General features: G+C 41.2%; 1 protein-coding gene across 4 annotated transcripts in view; it reads left to right on the top strand.

Moving 5' to 3' along the window:
* The first annotated feature begins 14,046 nt into the window (after positions 1-14,046).
* The window catches only part of CNOT10 (CCR4-NOT transcription complex subunit 10), a 35,467-nt gene continuing 31,760 nt past the window's right edge, over positions 14,047-17,753 (top strand). For 3 of the 4 annotated variants that reach the window (XM_074150304.1, XM_074150303.1, XM_074150302.1), the window contains exon 1: positions 14,161-14,295. In XM_074150304.1, coding sequence (XP_074006405.1) covers positions 14,274-14,295 — 22 coding nt within the window. In that variant the 5' untranslated portion in view covers positions 14,161-14,273. Of the gene's footprint in view, positions 14,296-17,753 lie in introns of all 4 variants that reach the window. The other variant, XM_074150301.1, reaches the window with a different exon arrangement.

Raw genomic sequence — 17,753 nt, 5'->3', positions numbered from 1 at the left:
GTAGTTCTGCTTTTCAAAGGATTCATAGGGTAACGGGAAAACAAGACAACAGAAATTCACTGCTATTTGATAATTTAATTATCACACATGTTGATTTTAATGGCTCTAATTAACATTTTTATTTCATCAGATTATTATTTCATGGATTCTGGCACATACTGACAATTGAGAGTGATTGTCAGTAAAAAGTATGTAAAAGGAACCGTTCTTTTTATTTTTTGAATGTTAGCATGTTAAGGTTGTCTTTGGCTGTCTACAATCTTCTGTTGGCGTAATCCACTATGCTTACTTATTAAGCTATGAATACCTGCAAATCCTTTAAAGGATTAACTGTATCTGCCTGCTAAGCTTTCCAAGGCAGTTAAAAATAACTGCAGGCTGATTCTACTGACACACTAAAAATTGGAGTTACTCTACATTTTATGTTGTACACGCTGCTGCTTTGACAGATGTAATACAGTCTGGAGGTACTTAGACGTTCTATGAAGATTCAGGTTGACCAAGTGCTCTCAAACCTCCCATTATAACTAGCAGCTGTTTTCCCTTACAGCCCATAGAGAATTTTTTGCCTTGCTTTGCCTTATGAAAAATGCCAGTGACCAAGGACATAGAAGGTGGCAAAAGAAATTCAGCTTAGACCAGTGCATGAAATAAAGAAATCCTTCTCTGTGGAAAAGGCCATGACTTGCACAAAGTGGTCTGACCAGTTCCTGCAGTGCAGTAGTTAATGTATCATATGGCTTTTGTTAGCTGCAGTCATTGACTTCAGAAAATGTAGATCTTTTCCACATTTACAGAATTATTATATTCTGATACAGTATGAGCATGTATGCTGGATGCTGCTGGATATTATTAGGACAGGAGCCAAAGAGATGAAATTCACTATAGTGGAAGCCTTACAAGGAATGCACAGTTTCTCGTGGTGCTCTAGAGAGTGTGTGACACAGCAAAACATTAAAATGTGTACTGACTACCTTTTTGCTCTATTATTTCTGCTGGCTATCAGGAATGAAGACTTGGCCTTCACCTTCTTCCTTGGTCAAAGAAGTTAAATTCTATATAAAATGGAAACTTTGAGACAAGGCTTTTCATTATTCATTGTTTTTTGCCAGGTATTTTCTGCCTGATGTCTTGTATTGGTACGACAGAAATTCCAGGCTGCAAAAGGGTATCATAGATACTGGTATTTTCTTGTTGGTAAAGGACAGAATACCTGATGTGAATCCTTCTTTGCTACGGTGATTCCTACCTTCCTTAACAGATTATTTAGGTTCCTGCAAAAAAGCAGAAGTCAGAGTGTGTATAAACCAGTTCTAGCAATTTTAAGAGCTGAAGGAATGTAACATAGCTACTTTGCTCCCAAGTGATAGGCCTCAGGCTAAATAATTCTTAGGTGGGTACATGAATCCTGTATTTGTTCTGAGATGATGATGGAGGAATATTGAAAACCAAATGCGGTGAGATGTAGGTGCTCACAGGAGGCAACCTTGTCAGCATTCCTTATAACGAACTGCTCCTGACTGTAAAGCAATACATCCTTGGGTCATGACTTGCAGCCACCTGGTCAGAGCGTAAAGCATTGTCACCAGTGCAGAAGGAAAATTGGATTCATCAGCATGGATTCAACCTTCAGTCGAAAAATGATGTTTTACACAGAAAGGCTGCTAGAGTTTAACGTTTAGCTACTCCAAGAGCTAAGTAGTTGTTATTTAATTACTTAATTATTATGCTGTTTGGCAATGGAAAGGCTAAAGATTTTCCTGCTCTTCTAAATATGTAAGCAAACCCTGCACAATCCAAGCTGAAGGCTCTAGCTTGGGTACAATAAGCAATATAATTCCATTAACATTAATATGTGCTACTTTATGTCTAAAATGCTTTTGGAGATGGATTAAAGTTTGTGCTGAGAAAACTAAATACTGAGCTAAATCAGGAAATCACATTATCCTTTTTACTCATTCTAGCTAAGGGAAGCCAACAAAAACTTGGGAGAGTGCTAACGTTTTAAACTGCTTTTATGGTCAGTGTCTGCCCGTGGATGGCCCTGGCCTGCCTGAGGAAGCGCCATGGTTAAGCAGAGACATTGCTCGTGATATTTCAGCAATGGGTCTTTGAACTAGTTGTAGAATTTGTACAATGCGCAGTATTGCACTATGCAGGTAATAGATGGCATGGATCTGTCAGGTAGATTATATGGTTCTATTTATTTCAGTGCTATTTTTTCTAATTAGGCATATATTGCTTAATGTGTGGTTTTTATCTGAGCGTAATGAAAATTGTCAGGTTACATTTTATTTGACATGTATTTTGCAGGGAGAAAATGGACTTTTACAAAACGCACTTCCTAATATAAACTATTTAGTACTTCAGTGTGAATAGAAACTAGCATTCTTATGTTTTAAATAAGAAATCTCGTGGAACCCAAGCTTGTCAGTTTTTTGCCAGGAATTTGCTATTTCCCTGCCAGCTCATCTACCCATCTCCCTGGCAGGTTGCCCAGCCCTTCCAAAAGCTGCAGCTGCCTCAGTGTCAAGGATGGCAGCGCTTCCAGGGCTGCAGGCTCCAGAGCAGGTGGCCAGATGGACTTCCTCAGGTACCACCCAAAGCGTCCCCCATCGTCGTGGGGTGGGGTGGTGTGCTGTGTAGACAGCCGCCCGGCAGGGTGGGACACTAAGGAACTTTCAGGGCTGGAGATGTTTTATCTTGTGCTAGCTTTTAGAAGTTTTCTAAGAAATTTTTTTGTAGGTGGACATCCTATTCCTGTCACTAAGGAAGACCTTGTATCGGAAAAGAGGGATGTAGTCATTTAATGTGTTACTTTGTAGCAGTTCTACTTCCAAGGTTCCTTAGAAATGACACAAAATGCAACAGCATGTCTAGAGGAATGTTGCTTTTTAAGGTGGAGTTTGGCTTCTGACAGAGCCTTAGGTTTTGTGTTTTCTTTTTATCTTAACAGATGTTCCTGTTTCTCCTACAAATACCTAATCTTATTTTAGATTCGACCAGACCTCAGCAATATCTTGTGGACTAACATGCAATTTTTTAACCAGTTAAATATTCATGGTAGTTAATTCACCCTTTGTATTAATAATGTATTGTGGAAGGACTGTAATAATAAATAAAAGCTGATAAGCTTCATGTTGATGTGTATGTGGTTGCTGACCTTAAGAGTTTTTTTCTCCTATCCTTATAGTCCTGAGAACAGCACAACTTAATAGCACAGAGCAAAGCTAGTGAAATTTTGGGGATTGTAACTCTTCATGTTTGTATACAAGTAAGTACTAACCATTACTCAAACAGGCTACTAAATAATAAAATCACACAAAGCAATTTTGCTTTCTTTTTCTGATTATTCTTTAATAGTTCACTGCATTTTAAATAGCTTGTTAGAAAACTTATCTTTCCTAGCAGAGCTCTACTCCAAAAATAAATCACTTCCATGACAGTAAGCATGATTGGAAAAGATCTTCTTTTTCTGCTCCAGCTATTGCTTGTATGTTGCTAATAGATGTCATATAAATAAATAAATCTGCATTTTACTGAAGTTAAATAATGATATTGAAAGAGAAATATTAACGTAATAAAGCAACTGTGATATACCAAATATTTTATAGACCGTTGCCTGGAGATGATACTTTTTTTTTATAATTACCCTGAAGGAAATTTAATGAAGAATTTTTAATTAACATAATACTCTAGAGCATAATGTAATTAATGTTCTTGTCATTAATTTGTCAAATAGAAACAATGATACTATAAAAGATGACATTCTGATAGATTTTCTTCTGCTTAGTAACTTTTTTCAGCAACTTAGTAACTTTACTTCATACCTTGTCCCACCAAAGTTAGTAAGCCCATTTCTGAAGTTCATAGTCAGGGAGAATACTGGTTTCAGAATCTAGATAGATAATCTTTTTGCTTGTACAGAGTTATCTAGCAGTGCAAGAACTGAAGAACCAAATGTTGCCTTCTTTGATGGGACCAATTGGACCAATGGCTCATCAAAATCAGTACAAAGGATGGAAACACTATAATTTTAAAATAAAAATTCCTCTCCTGTTTCTCAGCTAATACAATTTGTTGGGGTGGAGAAGGTTGGCCTTGTGCATTTAGCAGGTGCTTCCAATGAGCTGTTCAAAATTAAAGCAAGCTCAATTGATTTGCCGCTGTGCTACTCCAGCTCTATGTGTATGGAAAGCATTGAAGCTATGCTAATGAAAAAATTAGAATGAAATAGAGATAAATCATACACACTATTTCTTGCTGAAATGATGACAAGTAGTTTCTCTTTGATTTTATTATTCTTTAGCTCCAGTCAGTATAAAAATTTTGCTAACATGTTTTTCACAACATTTACAGGTTAAAAGTAGTTGCCTAACTCCATTTCTGCTTACAAAATTAATAACAACATGCTTATATAGAATAGACTATGATGCTTATATCTTCAGGTACATACTGGCATAGCTCCAATGGCATAGCTGTTGACTTCATGAGGATTTAGATACAAACTTGAAGTTAAGCCCATGCTTAACTGCTTTGTCAATGTCTCTCTCTCTCTCTCTCGTTACTCTTAAAATAATTTAAAATCTATGAAATTTAGCTCATGCTGACATACGAATGAATGTTCAGCTATTTCTATATAGAAATATATATTCCCCAAATATTGGTTGATTTAGTCTTGTTTCAAGCCCAAAGAAAAGACTGTGCCCACTGTGACTTCCATAGTGGTATGCTCTGGGTGTGTGCATGTGTGTGTGTATCTGTTCTCAATGTACAGGCCTCTTGTCTAACCAAAACTTCTGTAATCAGATAGACTGTGTTTCAGAACAAACCCTTTCTAGTGAGTCTGCTCCCAAACTCATGCTTTTTGCAGTAGATGTAAATGAAGTCCTCTTCCTTTGTGGCTTTTGATCTAAATTGCTTAATGTTTATCACAGTTATTGATACCTGTTTTTCATTGTATTTAAAAGTGTTTACAGGCAAATATTACATCAGTAATAGTACCAAAGATTTAGAAAGTGAATTGTACAAGAGCTGTCTTATAGCCTGAGACTGTAATCTCATATACAAAACTTAAAAGTTGTTATACAAAGGAAAGTATAATAAAATTATGGCTGTAGGCAGTGACTTTAATAAACAGTATAGGGTTTTCTAATCTTAATAAACTAAGAGATTTTACCAGAAGTGTAACCTCATATTTCTGTGATTTATGTACATTCTTCCCCAAAATAGCATTCATCTACAGTAAGATTTAGTTGGGCATTTATGCCTGACCAAACTAATGAGTGTGATATTAGACTGTCTAGAGAGCTATGGATATATTTAAATAAAAAAAGTTGTAAGTGTTCTAATTATCCTGATAAATCAGGAGCTAAGTGACAATATTGGCATAGACTAGAATAAAAAAATATATTTTTAAGAACAAGTTTCCTTAAATGTAAATTCCTAAAAATTTTGACAGCATGTCCATGTATCTCTTCATATTTTTAGTATTTGCTAGATGTACTGTAGTTTCCCCTGACATATGTGTCCTGTAAGGCAAGGGACAACAGAATCAAGAAATAAACATCTGACCATGTCACAAATCCAATTAACTCTGACAAGGCTAGTAAAGTCAAGTAAATAACAAAGCAATGATGTCTGGAAGCAGCTTTGTATTTTAGATCATACTGGAGATGGTAGGACACCAGCTGGACAAAGCAAAAATACTCCAGGCAGCAGAATTTTTCTGCATCCTCTAAGACCGTCTTATACCCTGACGAGGTCACAGCACTATAGCATTTTCAGGTGTCAGATCTCATCTCTTCACTGTTTCTAAGCAGCAGAGAGGAGGAGGGAAGCATTCCCTCACAGAATGTAAAATATGTGCTAATGTCATTACAAGGTAATGCAGTGAAGCAGAAACTGCAGTTAACATCACACAGCCTCTCCTCAACCACCACCACCGTGATTGGTTATGATAATAACCTTCAATAGATTTCAGTGCAACAATCCTCGGGCAGAAATTCTGGCGATTGTCTAATCCCAGGATTTATGCGTGTAGCTTTCCTTTTTCTGGCTCTTGGTACATGTAGTTATCCTGTGTCCTGTTTAATGAAACCAAATGATCAAATGATTGCTTCACTGGTCTGCTACATTCATTCATGCTTGAGACTCAAAAACTTGGGTGAATTTCTCATCTTGATTATAGCAGTGTCAATCTAGTGACACTCCTTTGGCAAAATTATTTTTGATTTATCTTGAGAGGAGAATCCCTTCCCTGACCTGACTAGAAATCTAAATTCTTCACTACCTGTTTCCATGGGAAGGAAATAGAAAGGAAATACATACTCTGTTTGCTTTATCTATGTAACTTAAACAACACTGTATTACATTTGGAAGTTCTACAGCTTTTTCTCTCTTTTCACTCAAACGTATTTCACAATCATGCAGTACTTTCAAGTAAAATACTCACTTTCCATTTCCACTTGAGTAATAGAAGAAATTTTAGACCCATCAAGTGTTACACAACATTTACTATTACTACTGTTAACTGTTGCTGTTATTTGCAGCTCATAATAACCTACTTTTCTAGTTGCCAGAGTAGTCAAACATGCAGTTTATCAGCTCCAATATGGGCCCTCAAATTGGAACAAATAGCTATCCTCAACTTTGGGGTGGAAGAAGGAACGTTTCTTTGGGAAACATGAGAATTTGGTTAGCTCATGTCTCACAGCTAGTTTGCAACTGACTAGCATTGGAAGTTTCCAGCACTTTTCTTATATTTCTATTAGATTGAAACTAAAATTGTATTAACTTCAGGAAATTTTTCCAAAGGGAGATTTCTTAGGTTTAGAAAGGGATTTCTGATCTAAAAACCAGAAACAAATACATAAAATGGCTCAGTGGTTACGTTATTAAGTGATTAGATCTAGAGCAGGAAGCTGAAACCATTTCCCTTCTCCTAATTCCACGTTTGTATGCATTAGATCTTTTGAATCTTACCCTTCTGCAACCTGAACAGATCGGAGTTTGTTCTCGCATAGAGGCCAAAAAAAGTCCAAGCTTCAGAAAGTCTGTAGTGCCTGTTTTGTAGTTAATCTTAGTGTTGGACCCATCTTTTCTGACACTGAGTATTTAACATGGGGTGAGATGGGTAAATTTGTTTTAACTGTCAGGATGGTCTCAGAGATCTGGTAAAGAAGCAAGGAAAGAATAAATAATGTCTAAGATTGATTCTGCAGAGAATTAAAATGAAACATATCATCATGCTTTTACATTTTTCTAAGTGCCTTGGAACTTGATCTTCTTGCTACAACTTTGGACACAACTAGACTTTAGGAAATGGATCTATGCTGTACATGCAGCACAGGCATATGCTGACATACGATTACCATATGTCAGTCCACAGAGGTTCTCTAGCTCCTGAGACATGCTCCGTTCTTTAAATAGCTTGCCATCTTTTTAACATTTTGGAACATGTGACTACTTTCATTATGCTTTTTTTCTCCTTCCTTTGAAGCCACATTAATTTACAACTGACTTATATTAGGCAGAAAGGACTGATAGAAAGAAGGTAAAATAGCTTTTAGACATTATTACTACAGCTAAATATATTTGGAACTTGAAGTGCCAACATGAACTATTGAAACAAAATAAAATCTACATTGATCTTTATAAGTAAAGAAATGTGGATTGGGATTGTTGTCCTGGATTCATCCAGGATCACATACAACATTTTATTCCTGTTATGTAACACAGCAAGCTAAAATTTAATCCAAAATACAAGAGAAAACCTTTGTAGTTAATCATGTATCATTAAATTTGACTTGAACTGGAGACTGCCTGAGTCAGCACCTTTTGGTCTCACACAGGGAACAATGGAAATACCCTGTTGGTTTTCACAACAACAACAACAACAAAAATTGATATCTTCATATGATCTTTAGATGTGCAGTAGAAAGCGTTTAGGTGCAAGTTTGACAGAGGCCTACTATTTTAGGCAAATAATAGATAAACAAACCTCCTATCTCTTAAAAAAGTAACTCCATCGGAATAGTCTTAACTTCTTTCAGCAAGTTGTGTGACATATAAAATACACTCAATCTTATGTCTTTTAAGTTCCTGAGGGTTTTGGAGGAAAAAATACATTGACTTAAATGCCTGTAAGAACTTTAAAAAAAGGACGTATGCGCAAAGATTTTACAGTTCTGTGTGAAAGCAGAAAAACTGTACTGAACAGTCTTTCGCTTTTGCAATGTCTCATATAGACTTTATCAGCAAAATCCTTCATTTGTATCTTTAGAGAAAAAAGAATTGCTTTAAACATCTTGAGAGAAACCATCTCTTTCTGAATATCTGGAGAAATGCTGAGAATAATAACTGCCACAAACAAGTAATCTTTCTTTCCTAATTTATAGATTATTCCTGCCTGGAGACATAACATAACTTCTCAATAACCTCCAGCTTCCCGACTGTTGCAATCCCAAGGACATCAAACAATAGACCTCCCTACAAAGTATATGTGTCAGCTTAGGCCAGCACAAGAGGAATTCTTAAGACTGGGCTGAAAGAACCAATGTTTACTCAAAAGCCTCTGATTCGACACAGGTAAATTCACTTTCTATTTCTGTATCTCAGAAAGGGCCAAAGTGCTCTGCGAGGCAGAAGGGCGGGAAGTAGCGCTTGATGCATTGGACATAAACACATATGTCATGCAGACATCCTGCTGTTAGGAGTAAATCAGTTCCTGCTTGGGCTAAAAGGCACTGATGAAATTACAAAATGTTTTAAAGACCTGATCCTTTTGCTCTTAACTGTGTGACACTGGAAATTTTGTCCATCTGCAAATTCAGGATTGGACTTCAGTAGGCTTCTGTTGAAATAAAGGCTTTTCTATCAATTTGAACATTTAAGTGGAAACAAAGTTCCAAAAGCTGTAGGCGAGCCTGCTCTACAGGAAAGTAAATAATGCAAAATGTCTCCTGATGTGCGTATAGTTTTCCTTCCACAACTACCGTGATTTCCAGGGTAACTGTAATGGGGTGTGCAGATTTCTTCTGGATGACACCAGAAGGGAAAAATGATAAAGATGATAAAACAATTTTTTGTTTCTTATCCTAGGAAAGTCTTAAAACATAACACAATTTGGGTGATCCCTGGATTTAAACCCATTAACAGAAAATGATAATGAGGCTATCATGAGAGCCAAATGGAGAGAAAATATGTAACAATACCATATACAAGCAAAATCAGAGCAGATCTAGAATGAGAGAAGGGGGAGGTCCGTGATGCCTTGAAGGAGTTATTTATCAGATACTATAATATGAAGAAGAGATAAGCACTTCTTTTCAAAAGGGAAATAAAATTTATTGAGGATATTGTAGCATCATTCCTCTAAATCCCTTATGCTCCATTGTTCTCTATGTTTCGCCTGTGCACCCTGAAGTTTTGCACCCACTTGTTTTCTTTCTACATCCGAATAATGAGATTCTGCCTGTTCTCCCAGGCTCAGCATCTCTATTTGACTGTGAGAAAAGCAGTCACAGTGATAAGCATTGCCATAAAGATATTCTGCCTCTCTTTTTTGTCAGGGAAAACAAGGTGTAAGAAGGACTTACTCCAGGTACTTCCCTGGCACAGCTACTGTAGCTGCAGGGTGAAGGCTAATGTTTCTCCACTGCACCACCAAGCAATGCATGTTCCAGCATCAGAGTGAAGAGCAGGATCAGGAAAAAGTAAACCAGTGTCACTCAAAAAACGCAGGAGTGAGAAAAATTTGAGGGCTGCCTTCCACCTGTGAAGTTTTTATGTAGACAGTGGAGGCTGGTGTAAAACATCTGCGTGAGACAGGTGAAAGGGGCACTTGCTGCTTCCTAGAAGTCCCATGGTTGAGGAAGTTTTGTGAGATAGCTTGACTTCAGGGAGTTTCAGAATGTGCAATGAGATGTGTGGTGCTGGGTACCACGTGCTATACCTGGTGCAAAATAACCTCCGCATGAGAATATACTGGAGATGTGAGGAACCTCAGCACCAGCTGTTTACAGCTGTCAATCAACTCCTGCTGCTTCAAGTGAATTGCTAAAGTAAACACAGCTTATGCTGGTTTATTCACTGCTCACAGACAGAACAAAAACTGTGATAGTTTGTGATGCACCATAATTTTCCAGGAAAATATATTCCATAGCACTGTGAAAGCAGAAATACTGTATTTAAATGAGATTCGCAGCAGTATATTTTATTGACTTTGAGAGACAGATTCAGAAAAAGAGGATTACCGAGCTGAGACTAATAGCTGCATTCAACATACTCAGATTTACACTAGTTTACATTTTAAATAAGAACTCCATCTGTAGGGGGAAAATAGCACTTAAACATGCCTTACTTTATGGTATAGTGCCACCTAGGGGTTAAAAGCTTTTAAATTTTAGAGTGGCAACGGATAGGAAGCCCTATTAATAGCAGAAAAAGTATTTCTTACATTAAATCATTTGTATTTTGGAATTTACTAGGCAAACAAAGTGCTGCCGAGAATTCCATACTGTTGTATCTGGCAAGAGAAGTGTAACTTTCACAGTTCCCTTTGGAGCTGGCTGCACTCCTCTCTCTTTCATAGTCTGGCAGTGATTGGGGATGTCGCAAATCCTGATTTTCTCTTCTACGAGCCAGGTCTTGCTGGTGTGATTGGTGGAGAGGTTATCTACACCTGCTGCTGCAAGGCCGGGTAGGAGATTGCCGTCTTGCTGGTTATGAGTCTTAAAATAGAGCCTTGAAAAGTTTGCTTTGTGAGGCCAAAATCAGAGAGGAAACCTTGGCCTACTTCTACTTAATCTAGTCTACTCCGGGAAGGTACTGTACAAGGGAGGAATGGGATGTTGGGACTACCCTCTGTCCGTGAGCAGATAAGCTTTATTCCTCCCGAAACTTCCCTTCCACCTCCCCTCCCCTTGCACATTACAAATTACAGTTGGCTCCTTTATGCTTCTTTTGATTTAGCCTAGAAATGGGCAAAAGAAACGTAGAAAACCCTGCCCATCTCTGTACCGTGTTTGTTTTTTCAAACTGACTTTTGAGTTAAAAGCCTGGATGTGGTAATTTCTTTCCTGAAAAACCAAAACTCCAGGAGAGGTGGTGTTTTAGAGGAAATGTTTTTTTCACACACTTTTTTTATTCTCTCAAATGGTATTTGATTTTATTCTGTATCTCCCACAGCAGATGGCGTACCTGCCACATGGAGACCAGAGACTCTTTCTGTGATCTCACTTGGCAAGGGCTGTTGTACCTCAGGCAGAATGCAAATTATATGTAGTCAAGAAACTCTCTCCCCTGTCCTTAGAGGAAGGTAGTGATGCTATCACAATATTTTTCAAGGAAGAATGTAAATACCATTTTTGATGTCATGACTGTATGCTTGAACTGCAGTGCTAATGAAGGGCATGTGTCTCTTCCTTCAGTACCCTCCACACACATAAGCAATTAAGATTTGATTATTAATAAGAAGGGCGGGAAAAACTGATTTTATTCGTGTTGAGTTCCTTTTTAAAATCGTCTGTACTGCAAACAAGAAAAAAGGCCAGCAGACAAAAATTGCTTTGTCTGTCCCTTAGAAATGGGAAAAAAAAGATAATTATTTTGGAACTACAAGCCACAAAGATGGCAAAAGTGACGCTGGAAGATAGACCAAAGATTGCTGTAAGTACCCCTCAGGTAAACAAGCCCTGTGGTAAAATCACAGCATGATGCATAAAGCAAATTCTTTTGACTGTCTCTAGATGCCATGATGTAGAAGAGATGAGGGGCCGGATGCCAGGGCTGCCATACTTGAAGCTGAATGAGCTTTGACAAGATTGTTAAAGAAAAAGGACAGTAGGGAACAGTAAATTCATAGTGGTACCCACCTCGACGTGGCAGGCTCTGGAACAAACAGGCTACTGGTTAGATACTGGCGACAACACCCTACCAAGAATGAGAGAAAGGCAGACGTACGCTCACATCCACATTAGACATTCTTGCTCTGCCACTCAGGGTGGATTTTTGATGACTTTCTTGTTTTGATAAAAGTCAGAGAGAATATGCAGTTCCAGCAGTAGTACTGTGCTTTTGCCTTTAAAGGTTCTATTGCTTAACAAAACAGCATGGTTTTTACATATGTTTGTGTATCTATGTGTATATAAATATACATATAAATAAATAAATAAAATGCCAGTATAAATAAATAATTACACTAGTAAATATTTACACATTAGGAGGGCTTGCTATTACAACTTTATTGGCAGATATTCTCTAATACAGATACGGCGCAATGGTCTGGGCCAGCAGCTCTTTCTTACAAAAGAAGATACAACAAAGTCAGAGACTTGGAATAAGATACTTACGAGTCAGGATTGCAGGATTCTCTCACACATATATATATGTCTAAAAGAAAGTCTGAAGATGAGCGTTTACTGAGGAGGAATTGGAGAAGTGGTGATTAATAAAAGTCATTAAACGTAATTTGGAATATTCAGAATTTCAATTACAAATGAAAAGAATCTTGCTGTTCTTGAAATTCCTGAAATCATGTTTTCAGGATATTTTTTTACAGGGCCTGGCTCGTTAAAAGCTGTGATGGTTTGAAAGTGTTCAGAGCTGGTGTGTCTAAACGCCTGTTTCTTTCTTTCCAACTGTACCCCTCTGTTAAACAAAGTATCACCTTTCCTTACCAACCTTACCTCTCTGAGGTGCCCGACAGCAGAGTCAGGGAAAACATCGCAGCTGGAGGCCTACCTCAAGAAGAAATCCTGCTTCCACTAAATCGCTTTTGCCATCGACTTCCCCAAGGACAAGGGGAGCGTGACCAGCAGGTCGAGGGAAGAGATTCTGCCCCTCTACTCCGCTCTGGTGAGACCCCACCTGGAGTACTGCATCCAGCTCTGGAGTCCTCAGCACAAGAAGGACATGGTCCTGCTGGAGCGAGTCCAGCGGAGGGCCACGAAATACCGTCAGAGGGCTGGAGCACCTCTCCTATGAAGACAGGCTGAGAGAGCTGGGGTTGTTCAGTCTGGAGAGGAGAAGACTCCGGGGAGACCTTAGAGCAAGCCTTCCAGTATCTGAAGGGAGCCTACAGGAAAGGTGGGGAGGGACTTCTTACAAGGGCATGTGGTGATAGGACGAGGGGTAGTGGCTTCAAACTGGAAGAGGGTAGATTTAGGTTAGATCTCAGAAGAAATTTTTCCCTGTGAGGGTGGTGAGACACTGGAACGGGTTGCCCAGAGAAGTTGTGGATCATCCATCCCTGGAGGTGTTCAAGGCCAGGCTGGATGGGGCTTTGAGCAACCTGGTCTGGTGGGAGGTGTCCCTGCCCATGGCAGGGAGTTGGAACTAGATGGTCTTCCAACCTAAACCACTGTGATTATAAACAGTTAAGAATCTTTAGTATTTATGACATTACCAATTTAATTTATCCCATGTCTGGTACTTAAATGACAAAAAGACAACAATAATCCACGCTAATTGGAGCCTTCAGTCCGATGAGGGTCACTTTGCCCCCATGCAGCAGATCCCGCAGTCGGAGCCGGGCTCCCCCCGGTCCCTGGGGGGACACTGGGGCTCCAACACCCCTTTGGGAAGGAATTCCGCCTACAGACACCAGGCCGCCCTGTCGGCCCTCATTCCTGTGGCGGTGAGCAACTTAACGACGCTGAAAGGCTGATAACCCACATAAAAACACATACGCCAGCGGGTATTTTGAAGGTTTCCTCGTCACCAGCTGGTGACACCCGAAGGAAGCCCCCGGGTCACCGCTACCGGCACTGGCTGCTCCGGAGCCGGTGCCCAGCACCTCTGAATCGGCCAGAAAAGATAAAATACGTTAGGGGCAGCGGCCGACAGTCGCCGAGCGACTCCGTGCCGAGGAGGAGCACCCACGCAGGGGCTACTCGGGCTGCTCCCGCACGGCAACATGGCGTCCCCGCGCCGGGGCGGGAGGCAACGCGCATGCGCGAAACCGCCCTCACCGCCTCCACCGCCCGGCGGGAAGCGCCGTGGCGTCCTGACGTCAGATGCGCGGTCCCCCGGCAACGGCCGGACGTCGCGAGGCCGCCAGGAACCCGGAAGCGGCGGGCGAATAGGAGCGAGTGGCGCAGCCAGCGGGGCGGGCTCGGCGCGCGGAGGGCAGCGGCGGCAAAGTAGTCCGGCGTGGGGGGGGGGCCAGCGTCCGGTTGGCTGTGGTGCGGTCGGCGCTCGGCGCAGCGCGGGGGGAGCCTCGGGCCTGTCGGCGTGTCGAGACTGCGCGGCCGCACGGCGCAGCCGGGGAGATGGCGGCGGACAAGGCTGCAGGTGAGTGCGGGGGGAGCTGCCGCGGCCGACCCTGTTCGCCCGTGGCCTGGGCCGCCGGGTGCGGAGGGATACGCTCCCGCGCGGGGGGCGGCGAGTGCCGGTACGTCGCGGACGGAAGGAGAAAGGGAGGCCTGTCCGGCTCTGTGCTCTTTCCTTCCGCCGAGGAAGAAGTGTCTCTGGGGCGGCGGGGCTGCGGGTGGCCGGGGTGGCCGGTGTGAGGTGCTGGCGAGGCCCGCCGCCTGTGGGCCAGTGTCCGGGCGTGTTGGCGGCGGGGCCGGGGCCTTCCGTGCCCTCGGCGAGGGGGGCTGAGCCGTTGCACCCGCCTGGCCTGGAAGGGCTCCGTGGGGAGGGCGTTACGGGCCCATTGGCCGGGGTAGGTGTCTCCCGGAGCTCCGTAACGGCTACAGAAGTTGAGCTTCTGGGTTAGTTTATTAAACTGGGACGTTCGGAAGGCGCTGGGAAGATCCGAACGCTTCGTGTTGCCACTGAATCTCTGGAGTTCAGTCAGGTTTCCTCTGAGTTGCCGCTTTGGTTTTAGGGGATGAGGGGGTCTTTCCTAAACTCCGACCTGAAAGGACACTGTAGGGAGAAATCACTGAAATTAAAACATAGATGATCTTCTGGTAAACACCCCAAACAAACCTCAAATACGGCTGCTGCGTAACTCGTTAGCATTGATAAGCTAGTGCTCGTCCATCTCCCGTAAGAATACCCTTCATGGAAGGAGTCCTCTTTGCAGGAAAGGTCCTTCCCTCAGATGGCAGCTCAGTGGGGACAGGGAAGAGGGCGATGTGGAGGAAAGCCAAAGGGATCTTTTGGGGGTTTTTGAGTTGGTTTTCTGTGGTGGGAGCATTATTTAAGATCATGTCAAGCTTTTTTTCTCTGGATGCTAAATTTGAAACTCCTCAGTGTCTGAAAAGGACTGTGGGGAAAAGTTAGTGTACTATACTGAGTGATGCGTACTAAACTGCCCTGTGTTTATTTATAAGCATTGTAAGTGTCTCCTCAACTACAAAGAAAAAAAGAATTCTCAGTAAGTTTTTTCTGGTGGGTTTTTTTTTTTTTTTTTTTGTTGTTCTTGGCATTGTTGAAGGAACTTTTCAGTTATACTTTCTTAAAAGGAAAATATGTGCCCAAATGAATCAACGACATGAGCTATGGCAAGATTTTCTACACACTGTACTTGTTCATAGCAGTGAGTTGCAAATAACTTTCCACTAAGAAGTGTTTGCTTTTTGTTGTACAGCATTGAAGAAGTCTTTTATATTTATACTATAGTGTATAGTAGTGCAGTGCTGCTTAGAAAAATGTAGTCTTGGTGCCACAAACTGTCATTATCTTATAAAGGCTGAACACTCTGGCTGGTCTTCATACCCTTCAAAATGCTTTTGGAGCAAGAGCCATGTGATAGATTCCTCCCCTTCCAAGGAAGAGATTATCCCTCTGCCTGTAGAGTTTGGAAATAAAAGATAATTCCAGAGATGCTCTGGTATTCATCAGCACAGTTCATGCAAGATGCAATTTACAGGGCCTAAGAACAAGAGAGCTCAGGAAGAGCAGTCCTTGGAGATATGGAGAACAGGTGTGAGAAGGATAACGATTGCAGTCACTCTCCAGGTGTCTTCATGTATGTGGGAGATGTCTTGTTGCTTACATGATGTGGCAGCAAGCTGATGAGGAGAGTCATTTGCACCCTTTCCAGGTGGCAGTTTCATGCTTTTTCTCTTTCTCTTCTCATGGAGCCAGTTTTCCCAAAGTTCTGCTGTCCACCATGATGTAACTCCTGCAGTAGGAACAACTGCCTGCTTGTGCAAAGCAAACAAGCCTCCGCGACGTAGTGTTTTTGTTGCTCAGCCCCAGGACTGCTAACTAGGAAGATAACCTCCTGACTTGCTTCTTTAACTTCAGACTCAGTGCAGCAGCTTCCTCCAGATCAAAATCTGAGCAGCTGAATTTTACATCCTTTTCCAGGTTGCCCCTTTTGCCCCGCATCACTAGCGTGACAAGTGTTAGGTTTATAGTTGCTATGTACTTGTAAAAGTTGGACAAAATGAAAAGTTAAACAAGCAGGTCTGTGTGGAAATACAATTTGCAGAGATAAATCAAGTCCTGTCATTTGCAAAGCAGAGGATCTGCATTGTTTCTGGTATTTCAGCTGGTAATTGTGCTACTGTATGGATCAGAGCATGTCGGTAGTGAGTGGTGTGCGTGTGTTACTGGCACCACTTGCTTCTGCAAGAATGCTGAAAGTGACTAGACCTGAGTGAGCAAGTGGCGTGCTGTGTATTTTGCCAGGGAACAGCACACCTACCTGTTTCATTTTCAAATGCTTCAAGAAATATAGAAGTAATATTTTTATTTGCAAGCACTAGGTAGCCATTTGCAGCCAAGAGAGCAAGACTACTTTTTTCTCCCCCCCGTTTAGGTGGAATTGGAGGGTTCTTTTCAGTGTCTTGCACTAACCAGCATTTAGGTGATTCTTGTCTGTGAGATCCATTGATAGTTAGGATCAACTGAAGCAGTAGATCCTGGTTTAAATAAATGGCAGGATTGCAGTAGATTAGAAGGACCTTTAGCTCTTTAACAGGTTTCAAGCGTGCTTGGGCAGAAAGGGTAGAGAGTAGCCAAAGTGGGTTTTTTTCAAAGGAAAGAGCTGTGCTGTGAATTACACCAGCTGGACTTTAGTTTTATTCTTTCTTGATAAGCTTCCAGGTCAGGTTTTGCAAACTTGCTTTGTTTACTGAGTCATAGTAGGTGCAGTTGATCAGATTACAGCCATAAAACTGACTTTATAGGAGAAGGGACAACTCTGTTTTTGCTTGAAGTGGTCCCCAGTTTAATTTTGGATGTTTTTTTAACGTACCAGCAGACTTAGAGACACAGTGAAATCTGTAAACCTGTCCTGATTTTTCCCAAGGAAATACATCAAACAGCTATATAAACGGTGCTTTTATTGCACAACTCAGACAACAGTTTGTCTGGTTCATTCTTCACTTAACTGAAAACATTTTCCTTCAGGATTCAGACTTCCATAAGCCCACCTTCATTTGAGATGCTTGTTTTACGGACTTGCATACAATGGCAGTACCAGTAACACACTCAGTAGGTGATGACACTCTGTATGTGAGGAACCTCTAGACCAGACCGAGTGTTATCAAATTCAAAAGTTTGAGAGTCCCAAGTCTTCACACTATGGCTATTTTTACTAGCATAATCTGAAAAGCAAGCTGAGCAAGTAAAGCAGATAACATAACTTTTAGCATGAAAGATGTGTTTGCTTATTTGCTGCTGTTTTAGAGATCCTTGGAGGGTAATAGCTTTCTGTCCACCTGTATAACTGCAAGATTTAGAGCAGGAACAGATCTATTCTTTATTTAGCTTGAAGGAGAGGTGCTTCTTGTTTCTTTTCTCTTTTCCCGCAGAAAACCTTGGCACATCAAAAGTTTTCTGAGCTGTTT

Source organism: Numenius arquata, chromosome 7 (genome assembly GCF_964106895.1).
Source record: "Numenius arquata chromosome 7, bNumArq3.hap1.1, whole genome shotgun sequence".
Taxonomy (NCBI): domain Eukaryota; kingdom Metazoa; phylum Chordata; class Aves; order Charadriiformes; family Scolopacidae; genus Numenius; species Numenius arquata.
Note: the sequence above shows the minus strand (reverse complement) of the source record. Positions and strands in the feature narration are given on the sequence as shown.